The 26,269-nt window shown below is 38.6% G+C and overlaps 1 protein-coding gene across 2 annotated transcripts in view; it reads right to left on the minus strand.

Moving 5' to 3' along the window:
* Window positions 1-11,778: 11,778 nt before the first annotated feature.
* The window catches only part of CAPZA2 (capping actin protein of muscle Z-line subunit alpha 2), a 31,135-nt gene continuing 16,644 nt past the window's right edge, over window positions 11,779-26,269 (minus strand). For both annotated transcript variants that reach the window (XM_065642420.1, XM_065641617.1), the window contains 8 exons: window positions 25,228-25,279; window positions 24,464-24,527; window positions 23,756-23,962; window positions 22,485-22,564; window positions 19,842-19,920; window positions 16,292-16,363; window positions 13,657-13,719; window positions 11,779-12,763 (listed from right to left, as the gene is read on the minus strand). In XM_065642420.1, the coding sequence (XP_065498492.1) occupies window positions 12,623-12,763; window positions 13,657-13,719; window positions 16,292-16,363; window positions 19,842-19,920; window positions 22,485-22,564; window positions 23,756-23,962; window positions 24,464-24,527; window positions 25,228-25,279 (758 nt within the window). In that variant the 3' untranslated portion in view covers window positions 11,779-12,622. The remainder of the gene's footprint in view (window positions 12,764-13,656; window positions 13,720-16,291; window positions 16,364-19,841; window positions 19,921-22,484; window positions 22,565-23,755; window positions 23,963-24,463; window positions 24,528-25,227; window positions 25,280-26,269) is intronic.

Raw genomic sequence — 26,269 nt, forward strand, 5'->3', positions numbered from 1 at the left:
CAAAGCAGTATGGAGGTGGGAACATGAGCATGAAGCTCTGCCTGTTTTATCGGTTCAGAAATCGGCAGAGCTGAGTTTGAGGGAGCTGAATCTTCGGATACCCAGAGACCCGCTTAAACCGAAGGAAGATGGAGACAACGCCGACAAGTCGAACTCCCCTCAACCCACCGGGCTGTCCGTGACCATGGGCTCTGCCAGAAAACGGGGTGATGTAGAATGTGTCTGGGCAGCTGTAGGGGAGGGAGGAAAGACTGCCTGAAAGTAGCTTTAATCTTTACTGACAAGAAAATCAACCAACAAGCTTCCTCAATTGTAAGACAAGTTGCAGAAAACGAGTTAGAACTGGCTCAGTGAAGAATCAGATGTGAATGCAAAGAAAGGTGTTACCAAAGAGTTGGTGCGACTCAGAGCAGTGTTTCAGTATTTTCTGGTAGTGCTTGAAATAAAAAACCAACCAATGAACAAACAAAACAAAGCAAACAAAACAAAAAAACCCCACAACAACAACAAAATGAAAAAAACCCTAACAACAAAAGCAAACAAACAGAACCCAACCAAAACCCCAACAAAACAAAACAAAACCCACCCAAACCCAAACCCGTCTTCATCTTTTGCTTTTTTTTGCCTTACAAATGACTTTTCTCCCTAAAAATGAGATGGGAGTTCATTCCACCTTGACCAACAGCACACTTGAGCATCAGTGCAAGACAGAGTGGCCCATCCCAAACACACACATTTGCTAAAGCACTTTTTTTGTTTGGTTGGTTTGTTTTGCTTGTTTATTTAATCCAAGGAAAAAATGCCCAGTAATCCTTACATAGTTTTACAAAGTAGGTGGTTGCATGCATTCGTTGAGGCATTTTATGAAGACCTTTTGTAAAAATCAGGTGGTGGACCAAGACACGTCGGTGTTTGTACAAGATGGTACGTGCTGAGGATTCATAAAGGAATCATGCGAGCTGTGAGGTTGGCCCCTGGTCAAAAAGAGCTCTCGGCAAGTCAGAGTCTGGCATCTGCATCCACACACGTTCTGTACGTCACGGGAGGCAAACAAGGCTGTGAGAGAAATGGGGAGCCAGAGACAGATGGCGAAAAGCCCAGAGGGAACCAGTGCTGGTTTCTCCCTCCCCTGTTTAGGTCGAGGAAAAGGACAAGAGCTCAGCTCCCCCCATCCATGCCTTGGACTGGAGCCAAACAATAAATCTCCCTTTTTCTTTTTTGAAGGAGATGCATTTGTGGGTGCAGGAGGTGGAGAAGACACAGATGTTTTTCGTTGTTCGGTATCTTGTCCATTTTTTCTTAAGAGTCATCTTTAATTTGCTGGGCATTGATATTATATTTAATAAACAAAGCTTTTTAAGAGAGAAAAAGGTCTCAATTTCTCTCCTCTGAAACCTACAATTAGCGGTGCATAGTTTATTTTTCCCCTATCATTTGTCAACACAGCATCTTTACCAGCTACACGTTGGTAGAAACACAGAAATCCACTGGCAATTATATTTAACTTAATCTCCAGAAATTCAGATGGAGGAAATCGAGCAGTCGCAGTGCTGACTCACGCACAGATAATTATTGCTGCTTGAGGCTGGCAGCTATTGCGGAGGAGAACGGCTCTGACCGCCGGCAGACACGGATGGGGCAAGCAGCACATCCTCTGCCGTGGAAGCAGGTCGCATCCAAATGGCACACAATTTCCTTATATCGCAGCTAGATTTGGCTCGAAATCTTGTTAAGCCTTTGCAAAATCAAGTACCAAAATATCTTTTCACCTTGCCCCATGCAGTTCTTTCCTCCTTGGCCTGCTCGTCTCAGCTCTTCAGATCCATCCAGTGCATCACTAGTGAGAAAACCTCTCTCTGCACAACATGGAGCCCCCATCTTCTTTTTCCCTCCACAGATGAAGGTCTCCATGAGCTCTTGTCTTTAAATTCAGACAACAGAACAATTGTGTGTCTTACATGTTAGGTTCTTCATACCCTGCTTTCTTCCCTCCTTTGCTCTTCAGTCTGTTTTGCTTGATCTACATTCTTGCTGGTTCACGGCATTCTCTCTTGTGTACCCAGCAGTCGTTCTTCACATCCAAATTCGTTTCTCATGGCATCCTTTCATCCAGTCCATCCTGCCTCCTCTTTTAGTAATGATACAATCACTATCCCAAATTACATTTACCTCACTATATTTAGATTATAATATTGTGGAAAAAGGAGAAACATATTTTGATGATATGTAGTGAGAAAATGTACAAAATAATATCTGCCTGAACAGAAAACTTTGTTGATAACCCTGGTGTAGTCTGTTAAGGAGAAAGAGGAGGTTTTTCCTTTCCTTTCTGGAAAGGAAAAACCCTGATGGCCATTTCTTGAGTAAAAGCAGCCTGGCTGCAAAAGTGACATTTCAGAGCTAGCCTGGCCTAAGGCTTAAGATAATGCATTCTCCAAATGCTTATGAAGCAGCAGAATAACCTCAGAGCAGTGTTTCTCACTTCTAAGGAGGCTGGGGAATGCAGCCCTTGCCTATAAACCATTTGTTTAGCAAGAGCTGACAGACCCTGCAGCCTGTCTCAGGCCCTGTGTGGGAAGGTGATGGGTGCAGGAAAGAGAGAATGAAGCTGGTACAGACACCTGAGTTGCCCAACATCCAAAACCAAAACTCCGTATTAAGTGTTGGTGCCAACTTCATACCTCACATTGAAATGGGATGCTCACATTTGTTACCTGAATCATGTTTCAAGACGAAATTTCATTGATTTCACAGTAGGCCTTTCTTCCCCTCTTAATCGGAATAGTTCATATCTCTTTTTTTCCACATTATTCAAATAGATTGTGTGCTCTTTAGCCAAACTCAGACCTAGGTGATTTCTACGTTATAGAGATGCTTTTATAGAACATTTTTGTATTTCAGCCTCCTTGTGATTGTGAAGAGCACAGAAGAGTAAGGTGATGGAATCCCTCCTGGTCTGGGAAGATTCTCTTCTCGTGCCTGCAAGTGTCATTAAGTCCAAAGCAAAATAAGTTTCCTTGTCATAAATTACTGCTAGTTTATACCTCGTTTATTATCTCTTATCATACAGCTCTGAATTTACTGCACAGCCAAGCGTACTTGGACAGGCTTAGCTGAGACTGTTACACAGGTAGGGGTGAGGTGGGTGCCTGCAGCCCCAGGAAACACTTTGTATTTCTCACATACCCCACCGGCTTGTTAAGGACAAGGTTTGTTTGTACTCAAGTGCCAGTTGATACCTGCGGTCCCATTATTCAGTACATATCCCTGGCCTCCTTTAGTACCCGTTATTGAAATCCTGCTATAGATACAGTGTTGTTCATTCCCTGATGGCTTCTTTCATGATGCTTGCCACTATAGTACCAAGTACTTCATAGGCTTCATATGGACTATTTCCATAATCTCTTTTGCAAACAGAAAGCTGTGATAGAGAAGGAATAACACTAAATATAGTCACTATATATAATACAGTCAGAACTAGAGGGAATGGCAGCAGAACCCGAGGGAATGGCAGGAAGATGTGCTGGGGAGGTTCAGGTTGGACATGAGGAAAAGGTTCTTCACGCAGAGGGTGCTGGACACTGGAACAGGCTCCCCAGGGAGGTGTCACGGCCCCAGGCCTGACACTGTTCAAGAAGAGACTGGACAACACCCTCAGACACATGGTGTGAGCTGTGGGGTTGTCATGTGCAGGGACAGGAGTTGGACTCAATGATCCTTGTGGGTCCCTTCCAACTCAGGACATTCTGTGATTCTATAATACAGGATCTTGGGCATTGCTGAATACTCGTGACATCATACTTGTTGAACTCCAGTCTGACATCAGTTTGAAAAAGCAAGTACTTCCGCAAATCTGAGCTTCTCCGGGCTTGCACGCCCCAAGGTGAGAAACACGAGCAGACCCATAGCAAAGGAGGATTGTAAGGAGGATTACACGGAGACGAAATCCTCCTAAATCCCAACAGCAACTGCAGCATGGGGAGCAGGGTGGTGGCTCTGCAGCTGTAGGGTGAGCAGAGTGCTGCAGTGGCTGGGAGAAGGCACCGAGGTCAGGGCGGCAGGCTCAGCTCTGGCACAAAAATGCTCTGCAACGGCTCTGAAGACAGAAATGGAGCACAGCAGTTCTTACACCAGTGCTTTACACAGATACAGACTGGTGAGAATATTTCTCAGTATTTCTGGGAAGCTCTTTCTCTCGGACTCGTTCTCTCTGTGAGGTCTCCCGCCAGAGGTGCGACAGAGGTGACCAGGCCAGCATCAGGGATGTCCTGTGCGCTGGTGAGAGCGATGCACACAGCTGGTAGTTATCTGAGTGGCTTTCAATTCCTTCCCTTCTTAATATACCCTGCCCTTTCCACACATTGTCCTTTAGAAACAGGACTAGTTTTAATTCCTGCTTCTGCATTTTGGCCATTTTTGGAAAGGAAGAGAAGGCTTTCTTGTGCTTCTCCCTTTGCTTTTACTAGAGATACTTGTACATTTTCTTTCCCCCCACCTCCCAGAATATCAGCTGCTAGGCCTTTTGCGTCCCAATATATAGACTGTTTCCAAAGGCTTTAGTTTTTCTATTTTGCACTTTTATCTTCTGTGCAGAGATTTTAAATCCTTAGGAAGCCCTCTCCTCCAGGCTACCCCAAGTCTGCTCTGGCTAATTGGTGTTAGTGACCTACCTTCCCCTCTGCTGCTCCAACAGGAGTTCTTCCGTTCCACCTCAGTTCCAGACAAAAGCCCATCTGATGAATCCCCATTTACATTTGACTCCCGTGTTGGCTCACTCCACTTTCTGTTAGACATAATCAGAGCAGCTAATGAGGCCAGTTTGTCTTCACCCTGCTAACCGAATCAGTTCCTCTGCACAGCAGCAGGGAAGAAGGACGAGATGAAAACCCTGGTGGGTACATGCAGGGAGTTTCACCCACACACTGCCATTCTTTCCCCTCAGCATTTCCTAACCTTGCTGGCAGGCACAAATAGCTACATGGAAGGATTTTTTTCCTTACAATTTCATCAATAGACTACAAGAGGTTCTGAGCAAAGGGCATAGGAATAGTTGCTGCTCCCATGTTTTCATTTTCTGTGGTGATCTCCACCACCAAAGATGACCACATGATTGTAGCAAACCCATCATCTGGAGTGAAAAATCCACTGCTATAGATAATCTTGGAAAGTCTTACACTGGGTCTGTTACTTTGTTGGGAAATTTGATTTTTCCTAGAACAACAATCCTTCATCATGGATTGCCAAGGTTGCATCTGCTACTGCCCTGTTCCTCAACCTTGTCATCATCTGTGTTTTGACAGCAGGCACTGGGTTAACACACTGTGTCAGCAGCTCCAATTTGGGTAGCAACCTTACTATGTCTGAAAGGATCTAATCAGGAGGGTGAAGTATCAGGTAGCTGGATTTATTCTCTGGGAAATTACATACTGGCACTTTCTGCGTTCTTCATTTACATTCAGGTAGAGTAACTCTGGTCACACCAACTTCTGGTAGGACTGCAAGGCACACAGTATCCAGCTGAAAGAGCTAAGGAGTGTTAGACAAGTTCTTAAATGGAAGATGACGGCTCACTAAGTTTAGTAACGAACTGGGACAGGACACCTACTCATTACTGACTTGAACGGATTCTTGTGCACCCAGAGAATCAGTTACGTAGCAACTTCTGTCTTTGCCTTGCAGCAAAGGAACAGGAGCAGCACTTCAATTCTTCATGAGCATATGGCTTTTACTTTCTTAGCAGCATCTCTCAGGTCTAGTTGTCTGCAACTGAGCTGGCTCCTGACATCTGTGACAGCTAAAGGGCTTTACGTACTCAGTACACGCCTACAGGAACTTTAAATGGGCTCTTGAATGACACAGTCTTTTCTGATACTTTATGAGAAGTTCTGGCTCGCTTGGTGGAGGATACTACCTGTCCCTATCCCTACACACAGAACTGCTGGGACATATGGAAAATGCTTGCATGGATGTTGTATCAGCTATACTAGGGAAAGAGAGGTGAGATGCACTTCAGTGCGTCTGAAAACAGAACAAGTTATCCTCCTGGACTCCTAGCTTAGGCTGCCTTGTCAACTCTGACTGATCATTGATGCCTTTTCTTTTCCTCCACATAAAAAAAAGGTAGGAAAAAAATATATTATGTAATGCCTAGCACTAAAGAGGGTGGCACATTGCAGCTCCTCTGTTTTGACCAATACCTACAAGGTACTGCTAAACAAAGTGCCTGCTGTTGGCACAAATATCGCAGATAATGAGGTTGCAGTTCATCACCCTGGACAAGTTCAAGCAGCCCGTGACTCTTCTTTCCAGGATGCTCTTAGCTCAGAATCCATTTGCTGGCTGGTCCACAGCATTAGGATACAGAACTGCCTCATTTTTGTACACTCCCACCGCCTACTTTGTCAGTAGAGAAGCATAACATCAGGCACACATACCTAGCAGTAGTTGGTCGTGTTGCTTTTTTGGTGGTTTTTTTTTCCTCCTTAATTTAGCATGGGCTTTAAAATTATAACGGAAGTCTTCTAATTGCTGATGAAGACAACACTAGAGAATATAATAGCATTCAGGGCCAGATTCTAGCAAAAGCAAATCCAAATACTATGTTAACATCATGAGAGCCTGCTAATCATGAGGACCAAAATGAACAATATGCAGAGAAAAAACAAGCTTCTCAAAATGAACAGGGAAAAAAAAGCAGGATGTAGAGAAGTGACTGGATCTCATGTAGAAATTAGAGTTGCTGGATTCCATCTTCAGCCTAAAAGCTACATAGTCTGGAGATGCTCTTCAAATACGTAAAACCTGTTAAAAGGAAAATGTGAACAAGCTGTTCTGTATGCCCACAGCTAAAAGAGGTTAAGAAGCAGCAATGAAAATTTAACTTCTCCTAATGTCTACCATAATACTAATACTACCAAAGCTCTACAAGAACTTGGAGAGAAAGGACAATCTTTATCATTATTCAGAGCAGACAAGTCTCTGTTCTGCCACATATGGTTGAGATGCAGCTGATCCTGCCACACCGTGGAATAAAAAGATGAGTTTTTGCTTTCCATTCAAGGATTTCAAGATTTCTGACACCACTATTGTTCATAAATCTTCCAATTGAATATCTGAACTTTGGAGTCTTTAACCACGATTTTTTTTTTGTCCAGTCATATTGTCATATTTTTGCTACCTCATGTTCCTATTTTTACAATGAAGTGAAAGACTTGCAGAGCTCACCAGTTTTAAAGCATCTGAAAGCTGGCTTAACGCTGCAGCATCATGTAAAAGGAAAGAAGGAAGCAGATTTTTCTTCCTGCTATTTAGTTTAAAACTGCTAATGGCTCTTGAAGACTCAGATTTCTATTCCAGTTGCTTGTGCAGCTAAAAGCAAAGTTGGAAATGTATTAAAAAACCTGTTTGTCTTTTGAATATTGATTTATTTTGTAATTCACTTACTAGTTTTCCAAGTCTCCTTCTTACATTTCTAAATTATGTGGAAGTTATTACTGCACAGTTAGACCAACAGACAAGAGGATCACGTGCTAGATTACGTACAAATAGCAGGTTATTAACAGAAGGGTCACAGAGGAGTTTGGGGCGGCAGCCTCAGGAGTTCTGCGGGGGTTAGGCCAGGCTTTGCTGGGCAGCACAGCTGCAGCAGCACCAGGCTGTGCTGTGCCAGGGGCAAGGCCGGGCTCAGGCACAGCCCATGTGCCCAGGCAGATGGCAGCAGAGGCCAGAGCCCACAGAAGAGGGGACCAAAGGCGGCTGCTGTGAGCGCTCTGCCCGGAAAGTCATAATAGATCAGTCTTGTACCTCTTATAATCTTACTGACAGATCTTGCATTGTAACTGGATGTATTGCCTTACTTGGGAAAGGGCAGCATGACGGCATCCCAAATCCCAGGACTTATGTTTTGGTCTCCTGCTGCATGATGGGCCCTTCTGGCATCTTCACCACGCAGGAAGAATTTGAACATTTCTTCCTTTGGGCACCTAACTTTTGGTACTCAGTTTCTGCAGCAGATGCCCAGTCTGAGACAACACTCCCATCATCCCCTACCCAAGACAGCCAGCACCCTGGTCTGGCAGGGAGGCAGCTCAAGCAGGCAGAAGGGAAATATTTTAAATCCACTACAGCCCAAGATAATGAAAGACAAGTATTTTTTCTGTACTCGAGAGCTTGTGGCTGTGATTTTTTTCAGTTAGGTTCATGAACACTTCATTTGCAAAAAAGGACACCGCCTGGCTTTCCTTTGCACACTTATAAGGACATTTGCTCTGTGGATATCGAATCCCTTCTTTACCCTATGGGACCAAAATGTACCACCAGAGGTGACTTTTGCCTTGGGAGGCTGTTGCACTGTAATTGGCAACCCCTCTGAGCATACCTGTTAAGAAAGAGATCAGGAGCACGTTTTTCTGAACCCCTCCTCACAACACTACTTGTCTTGCATTCACAGTGTTGTGCTAAAGCTGTTATAATTCCTAAGTAATTTCTGAAATAATCTTGAAGGGTAACTCAAACTTTGAGTTGCACACTGGGCAACTACTTATTAAAGGAAGCACTCTCAATTCTTTCACTGATGCCTACACAGTGGCTGCACTCGGTATACACTTGACATTGAAAAATATTAAGCATATTTAAATACAGAACAGAAATGAGTATTTACTACAAGTCATTATTAGCATGTAGTGGTGTGCCCCCAAACCCAACCACCAAATACTACTTTAGCAGGCACACTTACAACCCGTAAGCTGGAAGTTGTTTCAGATCTGAAGTTATTTCAAACTACAGCTAGTCAGGCAAAAGTCCCTACATGCTCAAGAGGAAAAAAACCTAACATGTTCCCCTGCACAACTTTATCGATTTGCAAGGAACGATGCACAGAGAAGTCTAAATGTGTTTACTGAATATATCCTTTAAGGCAACTGCTACTGCTCTTATCCCTTCCTGTGCTCAGCAATACCAGTTACAGGTAAGCCAATCACAGTGGCAAAGGAAAATATTGCCTACCAAGTATTCACTTTCACAGAAGGAATCAAGTACATGTTCACAGTTCCTTTCCTTTAGCTGTGGGGAAAAAAAATATTTTTTTTCTTGTTGTTTAAATCTAATGCGAATTTTCTCCTTTCCACCAAAATAAACAGTTCGGATGTATTACAGAGTTGATACTATCACACAAAAATTGACACTTCAAGGTTATGAACAAACTAAGTTTAATCTAAACCTAGTTTACAGTTGCATCAGAGGAAGAACAGTTTCAGCCTTTCCCGTAAACAAATGCAGCAGAAGTTACGTCTGGGTCAGCAAGCAATTCAGTACGACAGGAGTGCGTCTGTAGAATCAAACAGCTGATGTTCAACCTCTACACCTACAGTATATACAGTCTGGTGATCGGAAGGCCATGCCTAATCTGATCCTCCAGACATCCTCAACACGTGGGTGTTTCAAGCCTGAAGGAAACAGCTGCTACAGACCCAGGTCACCATTAGGAGTTGGCAGGCACCTGGTGCACACCCAGAGCCCAGTCCCCAGTTCTCCAGAAGAACTGAACTCAAGAGCACAAATCTGCTTTTGTCAGCCAAACTGGGATGTGGCAAGTGGGGACGAGAAGGATTTACTCCCAAACTGCACAAAACTACATCACTGGTGTAGATGCGGCTGGAGTCATGCCCTAAAGAGAACACATCTAGAAGGATGTTGAGTCTTACGCAACACTTTTAACCCTGGGCTGAGTGTCCATTCAGCAGTGAACTGCGCTGCAGCGCTCCCAGCGGGACCAGCCGCCAGAACTGCTTTTGACGTGTAAAGCATAAAGAAAGCTTAAAGAAGCAGCAGTGATGTAACCAAAATTAACAACGATTTTAAAGTTTAATTCTACCTGCAGGATTAAAGACAGACATACAAAAAAGGGGCAGCTAAGGAGAACTTGAAAGCAGAATTGTCACTCCTGTTGCAGATGTTCAGGAAGAGCAATTGCTTAATTGCATAAGTTAAAAATTCCTTCATATAAAGGGGCACTAAGCTGCATAAGATGTAATACACTTCATAAACACAATCATTTTACAAGTCCATATTACAAGCCATAATGTCTAGTACATCAACATTTCACAATACAAAGCTTGTCTTTATATTTAAAAATAGAATATAAACAAATAGTAATTCACATTAAGACAATTGCCACAGCAAAATTTCTCAGAGAAAGTGCTTTACCTACACAAAATACCCTAAAGCCTACCAAGCAAGTTCTAAAGTTCTCCACTTTAAAAGGGGTAGGAACAAAAAAGTGCAAGTGACATCCAAAATTTTGAGAGAAATCAAGAACTCCAGGTATGCCATATGCCTCAGCTGAAACTCAGGTCAGCTTCAGCTGGGGAGTGGTTACCCCTAAATAGGATACAGCATACCAGTTCAAAAAAGTAACAGAATAGCTGATTTACTTATAAATTGCTTTATTGAAGCTATAATTTAATTTGATGTTCAAGGTGTAAAGTTATCCCACAGACTGAAAATTAACACAACAGGAAAAAATATAAGTAATACAAATCTTCTTATGTTCACCTACTAGTAGAACTGAACCTGTAGGATACTGTCCTTTGAAAATAAGGAATTAAGACTATCACAGGACTGAATAAGCAGAGAGAGAAACACAGTAATAGAGTACTTCACAGTAAAATACCTCTTTATTATGAATATATTTAAAACTAGCTTTTTATTTCAGGTAAGAAAAATAGCATTCTGACTTTTAGCCAGTGCTGATTCCGGTCATACGCAATATTCTAACAGCTAGAAAAGTTATTTGCACTGTTTTTGTCCATTAACAGTTCTCCTAACTGTCCATTCACTGTCTTTCATTTTTAGCTTGTTCTTAAATATGTTGAAAGAAATTTTTCAAACAAGGCTTGTATTTAGATCTTAGTTAAGACTGACATGGTCTCAGCATCTGTTATTAGCTCACATCCAGCTATTATAAGCCTTCTTTTAAAGAACAATGTGGTTCAATAGCTGATTTACAAAGATGTTGAAGAGGGCAACTCTCCCGGAAGACTGCGGTAGATCAAATCCTACTCTTCTACTATACAGTTTAGTACTGTAAAGTAGCAGCAATTCAAGAACTTCAGTTAATTCTGTACCCCTTTCTAAGAGCACTGAAGCACAGAACACAGCGGTATTGCTATTGCAACTCAAGTATTACAACTCAGACTGCTTTGTCTGTACATTTTTATACTCCGTACAAGCCTAAACTCTTTCTCTTGCTATGCTGTAACGTAACAGTTCAAAGTAATTAATTGGATCATGCTGTAAACAAAGACATAAAGCCTTTGTGTTAGATTTACTGGTTTACTTTTCCATCACGAGCATATTATTAGGTAGTATATTTTAAAACAGGTTTTCATCCAATTAAAAATGACATCAATGCACTTTGCAGAAATGTTACGCAGCATTTGTAATGAAGTTTGTGTTTTTAGATACCTGGTGTCTATTTTCAGTACAAGATACCTCAGACAGGGCAAGTATTCTCCAGACAAATGTGCTATTTTTGGTCTTGTAATTTCTTCCATCCTCTGTAGCCAAAACGAAGCTGAAAGATACCTGTTTTAAGTAGACTTCCATATGTAGCTGTTTCTTAAATGCAGATGGAAACAATGGATGATTATATTACAACAATATGCAAATATACTCAGAATAGCCAACAGGCCACCAGTTCGTGGCTGTTTTAAGCAGTATTTTAAAAATATAGAGAAACACCGAAACCAGGCTATATCAGAAAGCAATCTGATACTCAAATAAATAGAAAATTTGCATTTTAATGTCACATTGAATTTTAGTACATTTCAATCCAAGAAAAAAAATAAACTGATAGACATAGTAATGAGTACAGGATTATATATATTACAATATGCCTTGTTATAATACATTTGTAGCTTCATGATTAAAAAAAAAAAACCTCAAGGGCAAATTGAGTTTGAGCTCATTTAAGTAATTTTCAGGAACAAAGCATTAAATGCATTTCTGAATAAGTACTTTTATTTAATTTCAAAATCTTAAAACACGGTTAGACCTTGGCCTTTTCTTTTTAAAAAAATTAGTTACCATGGAGCTAGCTAATAAGTATTCTCAAAGGTTTAAATGATATAGAAAATGCTTCTCCCAATTTTACACACAATGAAAAGATAGATGATTTCAAAACAGCACCTATGGCTAACTCCATGTTGACCTTGACCTAGAACTGCACATTACTGATCTCCACAAGGAATCCAGCAAATTTTGGAAGTTGTCCATTTCACATGAAAGCAAGAGAAAGGGTTATCATATGCAAAAATATTTTTCAAACTGTTCTCGATGTGTAATTGAAAACTAAAGGCATGGTCTCTTCATTATAAAAAAATAAAGGTACAACAGAAATTCTAAAGGAAGATATTCAGCTATACTGAAGTTGCAACCCTCTGAAAAGAAAGAAAAAGAAAAAAAGTCATTTAGCTAAGCTTTGTGCTCTAACCAAACTACTTACAGTGATTTCAATGGCAAAAGCCCATGCTGACTGGGTGATTTGACAGTTCCAAATACTTTTTGTAATAATTTTTATTTGTATACAAGGACACTAAAATGATCCAGTCATGCAATGTTCACTTTAAGCATTCTGCATCTCTTTTCCAATCTTATAGCTAAGGATCTTGTTCCAGTCAATCTTGGTGCGGGTAACTGGCAACTGTCGACGTAAGGCTTTGAAAGTAGTGTCCGACATCGTCTGATAATTCTCACTGATAGCAGTCTGTTAAACAAAGTCATACAAAACAAACACACATGAAGAACAGAACTAGAATGCTATCCAAGAAGTTCAACGACTGAGTAGTCTGTTACCTCCACCCCTTAAACAGGCTAAATTAAAACACACTAAATTAAAATAATATTTTATGAAGGAAAGCTGATAGATCTTGATTGAAACTACACGAAGAAAATGAGCGAGACAGATGCAATAAGCCTGGCTGTAGCCGAGGTGTTTCAGCAAACCACAGTGTGCTTCAGCAGCAGCATGGATAAGATGCTGATCAGAGTTAGCTCATACATCATATAGCATTAATTTCAGACACCAAAGTCTTCCACAATGTTATATAAACTCAAATATAATGCATATGACATACACATAGTAATTTTTTATTAAAGATCATATTTTTAAAAACTGACAGAAGATGGTCTCTGAAATTTACCTGAAGTTCAAGACATAAATGAACACGAATCCACTTCTACACAGGATATCTAAACCAGTTATACTTTCCTAACTTTAAATGACTAATTGAAATGGATAACGCTTATAGTCATATTTAGCAAAGCTGTCTAACAGAGTAGCCTCTGAACAGAATCTGTACAAAAAATCCACTTAAGGAATGCACTAATACTGAAAGAGATCAGAATTGACGATATTTGATCACTAGAGACTTTTCTGCTCTCAAAAAATGACTTTAATGTTACATTAAATAGGTGAGTGCAATCACCAGAAGGCAAGGAAAAGAAGGATACAGTTAATAGCAGCATGTAATGTATTTATATTTATATGGAACTGCATTATCTTAATATCACAAGCTCACTAATTATAGAATACTAGCTTTGGTTAAGAAATGGTAGGATATAGTAGGATGTAGGATATAGTGCTTGTTTCCAACATACCTGATATTCATTTTCTGCAGCCTCTACAATTTTTACAAATTCTTTTGCTGTCTGGGCTTCATTCTAGGGAAAGAGAATTTGAATTAGGTCTGACTGATGTACAGTATGATTCTAAGACCAGCTGGACTATGTTTTGTCCTATAATTACGAGATGTCAGGTAGACTCCACGGGAACATGTGACCCTTTAGCAGCTAAACCAAAACTGAACAAAACATTCAATCAAAAGGCATATGACACCTTATTATTATATTCTATTAAAATTAAAAACAGTCCAACTGCAACAAGCATAAAGATTACCATGGAGCTCATTAAAATATTCTTATTTAAAATTCTATTATATGATAAAAATACATATGGAACAGAACAGCATTTTGAAATATGACAGTGCACACGTGCAAGTCTCTAAAACCATGTGGAGTACAGATATTATCAACATTAAATTTCCAGTACAAATTCAGGAAAACTTAAAGAACAGCAGCCGAAAAGCATGCAAAATACAACCAAAAAAAACCAAAACAAATTTGTTCACCTCTAAACACTCCGAATCTGGAGACTAAGTTGAGCCAAACACTAGACTTTATATACCTGAACTTCTAAAAACATCCCCAAATACCTCTTGCAAAAATGAGGGTGCAACACACCACAATGCCCAATTTTCATCATGACTGATAAACAGTTTCTTGGCTATGGGTCTCAACCTTAAGTATGCAAGTGTGTGTTTCAAAAATAAAAAATGACCTGTCAATCTGGACACAAGTTAGCTGAAGTGCTTGCAAGAAGTCTCAAGAAGGAAGTGAGGGCTCATGAATTTTGAAACTCCCAGCTTGGTGCTGGAGACATTCCTAAGGGTACTTTTGCAGAGGCTGTTGAAAGGTAAGAGTGTTCTTGCCCCACGTGATCTCTCAGAGACTGGAAGAAAGCTACCACAGCTTCAACTACAACTGGTCCAAATTTTCCGTGAAGCTGCAGCGACCAGCTGTGAAAGCGCTCCTGGACACCACAGAGAGAGATGAAGGAGGAGGCAGAGACCAAGCAGAACAAGTGAGAAAGTTTTGACTTTTCAGTGAACTGAAGCAATAATTTCAAGGGCTCTGCTAATGAAAGGAAGAATTCAGAGGTGTGAGGTCTTATTTGTCTCAGAGAGAAATTAGGGATAGGAACATAACACTCAGCAAAATTATTCATAGCTCTGGCAACAAGAGGACTCTTTGGTTCTTTATTTCAGTTATGCTCATGGATGATATAAAATTATTTCTCTGCCAAACAAAGAGGGATCATTGTGGCTCCTTTTACTCTACTTACTGTTTCTTCTGCATGAACTAAGAACCTGTACAGCCTCTGCCCTCTATGAAGCTCAAAACCAAGGCTAAAAATTGGTAACCAGCAACATACTTGCTTTTTTCTAGTAGGAAGTAGGAAAGTCATGTAAAAGATGTTTTTCTACTCGTTGATCTTCTGCTTTACTAAATTGCAGAACAGGATTAAGTTTCTTCCCAACAGAAAGTGAAGCAAAAGCTACTGAAAGGAGCATTTCTTCCACATAGTCTTCCCTGAAGCAACTCCTGGTTGAGTGAAAGACTAAACAGATCCCTTTGCTTAGGGGGTCAAAAGTAATTTTATATCTACAGCTCCAGAAGCCTTATCAGTTGGCAACACTCCCCCATTCTTTATGGTGCTACTGTAACTCCAAAGCCAACAAGTATTGCTTTATATGAACACACAATGATCTTTATTGATGAACTGAGCTTCTGCGCCAAATTGGTCACTTCTAGTCATTATCATTGAAATACTTCTATATTGTTCACTTTTACAATTTCCCTTTGCCAGTTTAACCAGGCTGACTTAAGTTTTATTAAAGAATGCTCCAACAGAAAATCTTACTGTTTAGGCAAGAGAAGCATTATTTCAAAAGTAGTAGTTGTTAATGTTTCAACATTACCAACTCTTACATCTGGTACTATTTCCAAACAATTTTTATTTCTACTACCTCCTCCTTATTACCATAATGATCAATTTGGAAATAAATAGAAAAAAATTATGCTTTATGTTAGTGTCTTATGCTTCACAAGCTGAAGCATCTCTGAAAGGTCTTTTTGTAGAGAAAAGCAAGAGACTGACAGCACCAGTTACAGGCAGGGAAGAAATGAAGACAGAATTCCCACTACTCCTCCTCAACTGGCAGCACTTGTTTACTATTTTTAGCATACTGGTCTTCTAGTGAGCAAAGGAGGCAATCTCCTAGAGCTTGTATTTCTTAAGTGGGTTATTATAATTCAAACCTCCTTCCTATTCAAAAATTAATTGTATAGGTCACTCTGCAGACCAAAGTTTAAATACAACAGAAGGGTAGAAAGACTGACAGCAATCTAATTAAAGCTTTACATTCAAAGTTAACTTAGCTTATAAGTGCCACATGGAAGCACCCTTTTTTTTTTTTCTTTAAAATCAGTAACTACATGATAGGTAGAAGTAATAAACGTTACATAAAAAAAACTATACATCAGAACATTAATTCCCATTCAGGCAGAAGAGCAAACTAGCCTCCAAACTTCTGAGGTTTTTTTAAGCTTGCTTCTCTTTTTAGATTAAAAAGTCACTTCAATATACACACTAAGGTCTCTAAAGTTCACTTACAGACACTGTTAGAGAATCTTGTATGTCTTTATGGCTCACCAGCTGAACATTACCATCCTCATAATAGTGAACCTACAAAAAATTAAACAAAGAATGTCATATTAAATGTTACACACCAACAACATACAGGAAAATCAAAATACTGTAGTATTTATCATAATAACAAACCTTTATAAATCAAACAAGAGCACACAAAATGTTACAGAAGAACAAAAAAAATAGAAAATCCAAAATGTTGAAGAATTTAAATATTTTTGAGGGGCAATAGTAAAGAAGCTGCTCTGGAAACATTTTTGTGTTGATGTGCCTTAAGTAGTATTTCATGCAAAGAAGTTTAGGTTTTGATTGACATCATGAAGATGATGACAACATACTATGTATGTGACCTTACTAGAAACTCTTGAGATGGTGAAGATATATTTAAAATGAGAATAGTTTTGGCAAGGCTTCAGGATACTGGGAGCTTGTCTTTCTGCTTTACCCAAACTGCTTTCTAGGGCGAGTGCAACATTAAGCTTCCCTTCCTCGATCTGCCTAGTTTTGGTATTTTCTGCTATTAGATATGGCTCACAAAAAAAGCTGGTATTTATCTAGACAAAGGAGCTATTTGGGATAAAGTTTGCCAAGGTGAGATAGCAAAGCAGAATGAAATATAATTACTCTTAAAATGTTGTATCCATAGAACAGCTTCCTTGAGGAGGAAGAGACCAGTAAAACTCTACCCAAGCCAACCTTAGAACTTTTAAATTAAGTTGGGAAGGATCTGAAGACATTCATGTCCTAATGCAACTGTTGGAAAACTTAAGAAATAGGAAGCATATATAAACTTACATGTACTCATTTGTAATAACTGATACAGAAGAGTTAGGCAGCTCATTGACATTCAAACAGGTATCTAAAGACCTTTTACAGTTTTGATAAAGTAAACAGTAAATGTAGCTGATGTTACGATGAATTGAAGCATTTGTGTTCCACCTTATAAGGCAAGATAGCATTTTAATTTGGAGATTAATGCACAATACTACAATTTCACACACATTATGATCATGAGGTATGCAAGAGACCCTCAGTTTTATAAGCAATAGAGAGAAAGTGTCACAGAGTAAGACAGCTATACCTAAGCAAAGGAATGGTTTCCTGTATAAGAAAAACATTATTTCCTATGGTTCATGTAGATTATTTTGCTTATTGTCAAATACTCGTTTTTCAACAAAAGGTATCATCCTAACTATAAAATAAGCTGCTTTTCAAATCAAACATTACTGGGTGAAACTTCCGTCAGCCTTTTTCAATCCAGTTCCTGAAAGATGAGAAGTGCTTACTCGGTGCAAAATTCTGAGATCTCCCAACAAAACAGCAGAACCCAGAGAAGTATAAATCTCCTCCCCTCTCCTTCACAATCCACTGCCCAAAACTCCCGAGCTCTGAAGCCAACGTCAGCACAAACATCTTATCTGTCGCACTCAGTCACATTCTTGGCAAACAGGCCTAAAAACTTAACAGGGATGAAGAGTCAAATCTAATTTTGTGATGTGTTATATCTGACACAAAATAGGAGAAGTAACTGTTCTGTACTATACCTCACTGCTGACATCCTTCTAGAATGCTAGGGCTGGGTTCAGAAGACTACAAGAAGGATGATGTTTATGAACAGAACCTCTTGGAAAGGTTAACTAAGGAGGGATGAGAATAACAAATTATCTAAGAGATAAAATTAGTAACCAGTACCCTTATCAGTTGTTGTCCATGCACAGTTGGAAAATGTCAAACATCACAGAGACTTAGTTGCAGTAAAAGTCTGCTGTTGCAGTTTCCCCTTTCCATATAATTAAAAGAAAACTAAACAGGGGAAGATATTAAGACAGTTAAACTCCTATATTAGAATTTATTAATAGAATTTTTAAAAAAGGAAGAAATTGTGCAAGAGACCTTAAAAATACTGAAGACACCTGAGGACAGCAGGTGATGCTGGAATTCTCCCCAGCATATTCATAAAAGGTCTTATCAGATACAGGGCAATAGCCATATCGCTGTCATAAAGATTCTGCAAATAACACTGAAATTTCAGTACTCTGAAATTTCACTAATGTTGTAGTGAGTTCATATCCTAGAAAATTATTTTGCTCCTTAAAAAAAATTAAAGCACCTATTTTTGTTTTTTGGAGGGGGGTAGGGGAAACACTCCCACCTACATTGTTTCAAATCTTTTAGAAATTGTGTACAATTTCTTCAGAGTTCAAAATTCCTTGGTGAAACAAGTAGTTCATATCTAAGCAAAAAAAAGTAAAACTTTTCATCACTCCCCAAAACACAGAATTTAATTAATGTAAATAATGTCTTGATTATTTATGCAAAATAGCAATAAATACAAAATCAGCCAGTGCCCAAATTGAGATGCCAATTAAAACCTCACTAAATTCCCTGTTCAGACTATTTTCTAGGCTACTGGGCTAACCTTTCCCAGCATTAGGTAGACATCTGCCTCCTTGTTCTGGATAATCTCTTAAGACTTTTAATGAAGTGTACATGCTGTGGAGAAAACGCCTGTTTTGCTGCAAGCTAAATTTAAGTGATAGTTTACTTAGATTCTCCCTAACTCTTGAGAAGCTCAGAAGTTATTTAGGGTGCAGAATGGGAAATCAGATTCAGGTCCCCTGCTTGGGGAGTGGGATTCAAGCACAGCTCCCATATCCTAAAACAACCACCCAAGCCTTGGGCTGTGGCTAAAAAAAAACATTCCATTGCATCTTTCTTCTGAAGTCAATGAGCAGTAAGGAAGTCCAAAACTCATGGGGGCACAAAAAGAGCAGTAAAAGGGAACTTGACTCTATGTCTTGTAAAAAAAAAAAAAACAACAAAAAACCAAACAAACAACAACAACCCCACGATATACTACACTGAAAGCCAGACTGCACTAAGATTCTAGTCCCTGATGCCAGCATTATTTTAATAAACTCCTGCAAAATATGTGTACACATTCCCGGGAACCAGTCCAGGAAGTCAAGTCCCCCTGCCTACCACATGACAGTCATATTTCCTTTGGTCTTAAGATTTCTGCATTCCTGCTTGGACAGTATCTCCTTTCTGAATGCCCTAAACCCAACAGGATGGGCAAATTCTGAATGAAGTAGACCTGGATTCAAAAGCTACAGATAGTGGAATGACTGAAACCAAAGGTTCTTATCTGTCTGAACAACAGGGTGGGTAACATGAAAAAAAAAACCCTGCTATTATCATTTAAAAAAAAAAAAAAAAGTTCTACTTCAGAAAGGGCCAACCATCAGGAAAGGCTTGTGCCACTGCAAATTCAGGAAACCAAAAAGACTGAATATATCTGCAGTCTTCTGAATCATTACATTAAACACATGTTTTGTGTTTGTAAGGATTAGGTAAATATGCAATTAAGCAGCTAACACTTAACTGAACGGGCATCTCTGCTTTGCTTATTGGGTCCCTAAATTCTCTTACAATATTTAATATACTGGCCTGAGTCTCCCTTGATGATAACTGGAGACTTCACTGATTAGGATACAGTCTGAGATAAGCATACCTGAATTTTCAAGATGCCAGCCACTTGAGTGGTTGAAGGAGTGATTGTAAACTTCCATTCTGACCTCCAACGGCCATTCCTTTAAAAAAAGGAAATAGAAATCAGATGTCACCCTACTAGTTAAGAAAAAACCAAAACATACAACTGGTAGTCAAAGGAAAACAGAGAATGAAATATGCTGTGCAACTACACATGCACAGAATCTTTCCCTAAAGATTCAGCCCTGTAATCAGTCAAGAAGAGAACAGTCTCCCAAAATATCTACCTGCAGTTTTGGATATGGACCAAGGAGATTTATTAGCAAGGACCTTCTAACAATAGGACTTAACTTCTGAAAATACCTAAAGCCTCCAGTGTTCTTTCCCTCCTTCATTGTTAATTAGGTATATATAGTCAATATTTTGTTTCTGGGACCTGGACTACTTGCTGGATCAGCTGAAGTCACACTTCACATCAGGCTACGAAAAACTTGAATGGAAGGAACACTAAAGCAGCAAGACTTTCCACTATGCTGAACTGTAAGTAGGCCTTTTAGCTCTTCCAGCATTTCTGTTCCAGGACAACTATTTCCTTCCACAAACTCAATATCCTTGCCAAATTGCTTAAAGGGAGTTTCAAACATCTGGAAAACAGTATAGGGAGACTGCAGTTTCACCTGATTTCTTTCCTGTAGACTAGACATTTTCTTATTTAGTTATGAGGTTAGTGGATTAGAAGGTTAGTACATTAGAGCTATATTAAGAATGCATTGTGGCTGTCTCCTGATTTCTCCTCTGCACTTCGAGAAGGAAACAAAGTTGATACTATGAGTTCCAATCCTACAAATGCTAGGTGTAGATTCCAGTGCGTTCAACAATTGGAGAGAAAGACAGACTAAGTTTAACAGCTGCTAATGGATTTATATTGACACATCCTAGATGCTAACAATGTTAACTCAATTATAACAATATCTAAATTACAGATTATCACTGAAAATTCAGACTAAGGCAATTCAGAAGCTTGTCGGCATCTTTAAGAAATCTAAGAGAGTCACCCAACTCAGTGACACTAATATTACTGGTAGCCTTAAGACTGACCCATTAGTTATACAAAAGCTTATGTGCTGAACTACATTTTCAATGCAATATTAGTTTTTAGATGCACAGGATTCAATAACCAGCTAACAGATTCGTTTACTTCTTAGTCACTTTGTGCTCCTTGAAGTTAAGACGACCACAACATTTGCACCTTGGGATATCTTTTTTTTGTCCTTAATATGCTATTCCAAAAAGAGTTCAAGGTCAGAAGAATCCTTCTGTAGGAAATGCTCTAAGTTAAAAACTATGTGTCATTACTGCTGACAAGATAATTTCTAAGACATTAACTGTCCTACCTTTTCTTCCACATTCTGTAATAAACCATCTACCCTACTATATTGATAGTATTTCAGAAATTCATAGAACACGTTTCTTTGGCATATATTGGTTTCCTATCATCCAACAAACTTGCTCTCATGGTAGTTTGCCAGCCTTCCAATCACCTAAAATCTGTGGCACTGTGAGAATAAATACTGGCTGTGGCTTAGGCTGGATATCCAGATAACTTGGTTAACTTGGAATCCATTCCTCCATCCCCAAACCCCACAAAGTAATAAAGAGTTATTCAAACTATTTGGAATACGAAAACTCATTCATACTGCTGAACTAAAAAGAAAATCAGTATTATTTCAAGTTACTTTTAATATTGATGTAAAACATACAGACTTAACAAGTCAAGTTCAAGGCAAGAGGAAAATTTATTTATTAGCTGTGCACATTGAATTAAAATCTATGGAACAGTATACTGGGCAAATCATTTAACTGATACAGACATCCTGAAATTACCATGCATATGTAATATTCACTTTCAGCATCAGAAAACAAAGATTTCTTGCACTTCCATTCATTAGCTGTGGGATCACTAAATATAATCTCAAGCAGATGCAAAACAGCAAATAAAATAATAATGAAATACATTTCTTCAGACAACTGCATATATTAGCTATCTTTGGGAGATCCTTCCTTAACCCAGTTCCAATACTGTGATATTTAGCTTAATTCTGTCCAGTTTCCCCCAAGGAGCTACCAAAAGTTCAGCCCAGACTGTGGAAAACATCTTTCAACCAGGTACAGGGGACAAATAAATAAATAGGCAGTTTATCAGGGTTCATTTCATCTAAGATCACCTTTATTTACCTCTCCCAAAAATCAATGATCCAGGTCCTACAGCAAATTAATCTTTAGTCAGCTTTTTTCTCCAAGACATGCAAACTAGGAGGAGCTGGTTTTTATTCTGTCAGTCACAAAGGAAGCAACACAAGCAGGGAACAGAGGCACAGGTAACGGTGCAGTGTGATACACTGGAAGAGTCATAAGGAATTTTACAATGTTCCCAAAGCTCTGCAAAGGAGATGCAGATGTGCAGTCTGTCATTTTACTTACCACAAAGGAACAGATTTCTACATAGTTTTGGCAGAAAAACTTGGGGTGGGTGGAAGGAGAAAATGTCACATGCACGATGTGTGTGCACCTCCTTCCCTGAACTAAGGATTATCAGTGTAATGGCACTAGTGCAATTATTCAGTTTGCTGTATTTTACTGAAGTTGTATCCATAAAGAAACTTACCAAAAATTTTTTGCTTGGAACTGATGGCTCTCTATGCATGCAATGATGGTCTGCTGTCCATCAATTGTTTTACCATACACCTTAATTAGAAATGAAAATAATAATTAAAAAAAAGACAAAACCAAAACACCACACAAAAAAACAGACTTGAAGTTTCAGTGTCTGTCTTGCTCAAACTGCTTAGCAATATCTAGTTCTACTATTGTTACATAAACTGTAAAATTTAATTTTATAACCACTATGATTCAGACATAATATTCAGCACATGAAACATTAAAGTATATATTACAATGTAGAAAAGTTTAAGATTAGAAAAATCTGAAGGTCAAGCATCTTAACTGAAATTTTATATACTGCAAACTCATTTTTCTGCAACTACATGAATTCTAAGCCTATCGCAGTGACTGCTGTGACAATGTATATTACCATTAGGTTTCAGATACCAGTTATTCTACAAATAAGTGATGATTTAAGCCTTTACATATTAGCAAAAAGGTGATTAAAAGGGTGGTTTCCGTCCTCTGTTCTGCTTTATCTCCTAAAATCAAATACTACTACAAATGATCTCAATGAACACAGAGTCTGGTTTCCTTTACAGAAACTGGAACTCATCTGACTCTCTGGGAATCCAATTCAACTTGTTAACTTAGCAACAGGGTTTTTTGTTTGTTTTTGTTTGGTTGTTTTTTTGCTAATTATTTTTTCCAATCAGGTTAATACCAAGCACAGGACAGCTATATTAGATCAGTTTGCTGAACTTTAAATAGTTATAAGGCTCCTAACAGCAAATGAGTGTTATTTTGGTCCAGAGTGAGAGGTTTTATTTTAAGAAACCATCAGAACCCACCGACTCTGGTAGTAAGAACATAGTACTTTGTATATAGGAGATGTGATGGAGAGAAAACAGTTTGTTTTACTGACAGTTTTGTAAATGAATCAAACCAAGACAGACATTTGTATCTTATGATTTTAAGTAACCAAGATCAACCTGCAGTACTCTACAGAAAGTCTTAATGCTAAAAGAAACTTAAAAAAAATTCTCCAGAACTGAGAGTAAAGTCTTCACTATGACCTGCAGTAACCACTAACTAGTAATCCAATAGCTGACATATTAAACTTCAGAAGCTTTCTTCATTTCCTTATATGAACTCTTGACAGGACTAAATTCTTTACAGTTGAAACTGCCCATCTTCCTGGCTTACAGAGGGTTACAATTTTTTTTTTAGATTTCTATCTCTAGTGGTACAGTGGTTATCTAACTTAGTACTTACTGTGCAGACACCATTTGGGTAGTGCTCTTTCACATATGCTTTCATTGCTGTTTCAACTGAATTTCTCCACGATTCTATGGCATTTTCAACTTCATGGGGTCTAGGATCAGTAGCCTCCTTTCTTAAGTGATCAAATTTAAAAGAAATCTTGTTCTTGGGATCCAAAAATTTCCCATTTCCCATATCACCATGTTCTGTTATCAAAACCTGTATTATAAAATCTTAGTTAACAACATTTGCTATTGAATAAAGAGAAAAAAAACCCAACACGTCAAATCTAATTATATCTCACATTTAACTGGAACTTACTCATATCCAAAGAATTACATTTTAAACAGAATATGCATATAGCAAGAGAGGACAAGGCTAACATGACACACTGACTCAGAAAAAAATCCTGAATCTTACTCTCATACTTAGATGAACAAGGCAATATAGAAATTCATGTCTTCTAGTACTAAAGATGGAGCATTTTGTTTCTACAGCTCCAAATCAAGTCTGACTTAATTCAGGGCAACAACACAGAATGAAATTTCAAGTTCTTTAGATGCCCAAATGACTAACTCTTGGAACTGGTACTACTGGAAGGCCATAATCTCTATATCCTGGCAGGGAAGATACATTTTATTTTCTTGACAAAATGTGTTCCAATACCAGAACACCTTTAACAGTTTAAGGAATATTGCAAGTATTTCATTGTATTCATACCTGTTCATCGTAACCGTCAATTTTTACTGGAGTAAACTGATCCAAGTTGTACTGTGCAAATGCACTACAAGAGAAAAGAAACAAAAGAAAATCACCACTAAAAGCCTGCATCAAGTACAATCTTTTTCCTTAGTAGCTGTAAGATTTAAATAATAGCTAATAATCTGGGCAATGATGCATCAAAAATTGTATCGGTGCTTTATTATCGAGCAGGCTCAAATTCTTGGAATCACCTTGTTTAGATTCCAACCACCACTATACAATGATTTATGTCCAAAAGTAACCTGTTATAAACAATCACATAAGCTTTACAGTCACACATAGAAACTGGAGGAGCAGATAAAGTTTACATTTCACAGGGATCCAACCTACTAAGCCAGACATCTCCATTCTTACAGATGAAACTAATTTTGGCATAAAATACAGTAGGTGTAATGGTTTGTTATAAAAGCGGGGTCTAAGGAAGCAGTACCTTACAGATGTTCAGTGCCTGTAACATCTACCAAGAAACAGAAAATGAAATCCAAAGAGGTGGAGACTAGTTCCAAAACTCATTTCCAAAACAGTTGCTCTAATCTTTAGGATACAATACAGATCTCTCCTCTGCCAAGGATTTAATCTTGATCAAAGAAGCACATAACACATAATAGGGTTTTACTTGCCAGGCACACATCTTTTTAAATGAATCACTTTACTGACAGTGAAAGTCTTACTGAAAAACATCTTGCTTTTATGCAACTGAATATATGGCATCTGGTACTTACTGGGCTGCTCCTTCCCTGAGAAGATTGTCATTATTAAGCAACAATCGAACATCTGAAAGGAGATTTACAACATAAAAGTACCATTAACTCAGAAACGTGTTTCAGTTACAGAACAAATGTCAACAGACTGTACAAAACAAAAAACCCAAACCACCCCATACCTGTACAGATTACTAGGTAGGAAATTTATTGCTTCACATTTCATGACTTTGACTGCACAAAATGAGAAGAGTAGTATGGAAATGGATCCCTTCCAACACAATCCAGTAAGCAGATAAAAGCCATATTCTACAGGCTGTGTGACAGCTGTAGGAATCTGTTAAACTAGTTTTTAGAGAAGTTCTGAATGAGAACAGCACAGGATTCAAATGAGTTCACTTTTAAGATGTAAAATACCAAATCCATCACACTATATTGATGGTAGCGGTTACTGTATTTTGACAACATTAATATGGTATGCGTTGTACTCATTTTTTTAAGACCTACCATTTTTGCTCTTGTTCCTTAATGACACTTAGTAGTCAGAGCACAATATATCACAATACTATTTCTTCTACCATCATACAAGAAACATGTGAATACAGAATAAAGTAAATATGCTCCTCAAAATGACTTCATATTTACTACACAGTAAGCTGTTATTTACATTAATAATTAACTTACTGGGCACTATTTTATTAACAATTCAATGGACTGATCATTAGTCTCACTATAACATTTTAAACTCTAAGGATTCCCAAGATATCATGAAAATGAAAAAAACGGCAACAATGCAATATATTTGAAGTGGTTTTTCTTAAAACAAAACCCAACCAACAACAAAACACCCCAGACAAAAAAAAAAAACCCAAACAAAACAAAAAACACAAAAACAAACCAAAAACCCCCCCACAAAAACAAAAATCAAAACCACCACAAGCCCACAAACCCCATGTCAAATCAAACAAACAAAATCACAGTTTACAGAATTGGGATTTAAAGCTTTGCCTCTCATTTTTTAAGATGTCAGTCTGAATCTCATTGGGCACTGGTCACACATTTA

Source organism: Caloenas nicobarica, chromosome 1 (assembly GCF_036013445.1).
Source record: "Caloenas nicobarica isolate bCalNic1 chromosome 1, bCalNic1.hap1, whole genome shotgun sequence".
NCBI classification, from domain to species: Eukaryota; Metazoa; Chordata; class Aves; order Columbiformes; family Columbidae; genus Caloenas; species Caloenas nicobarica.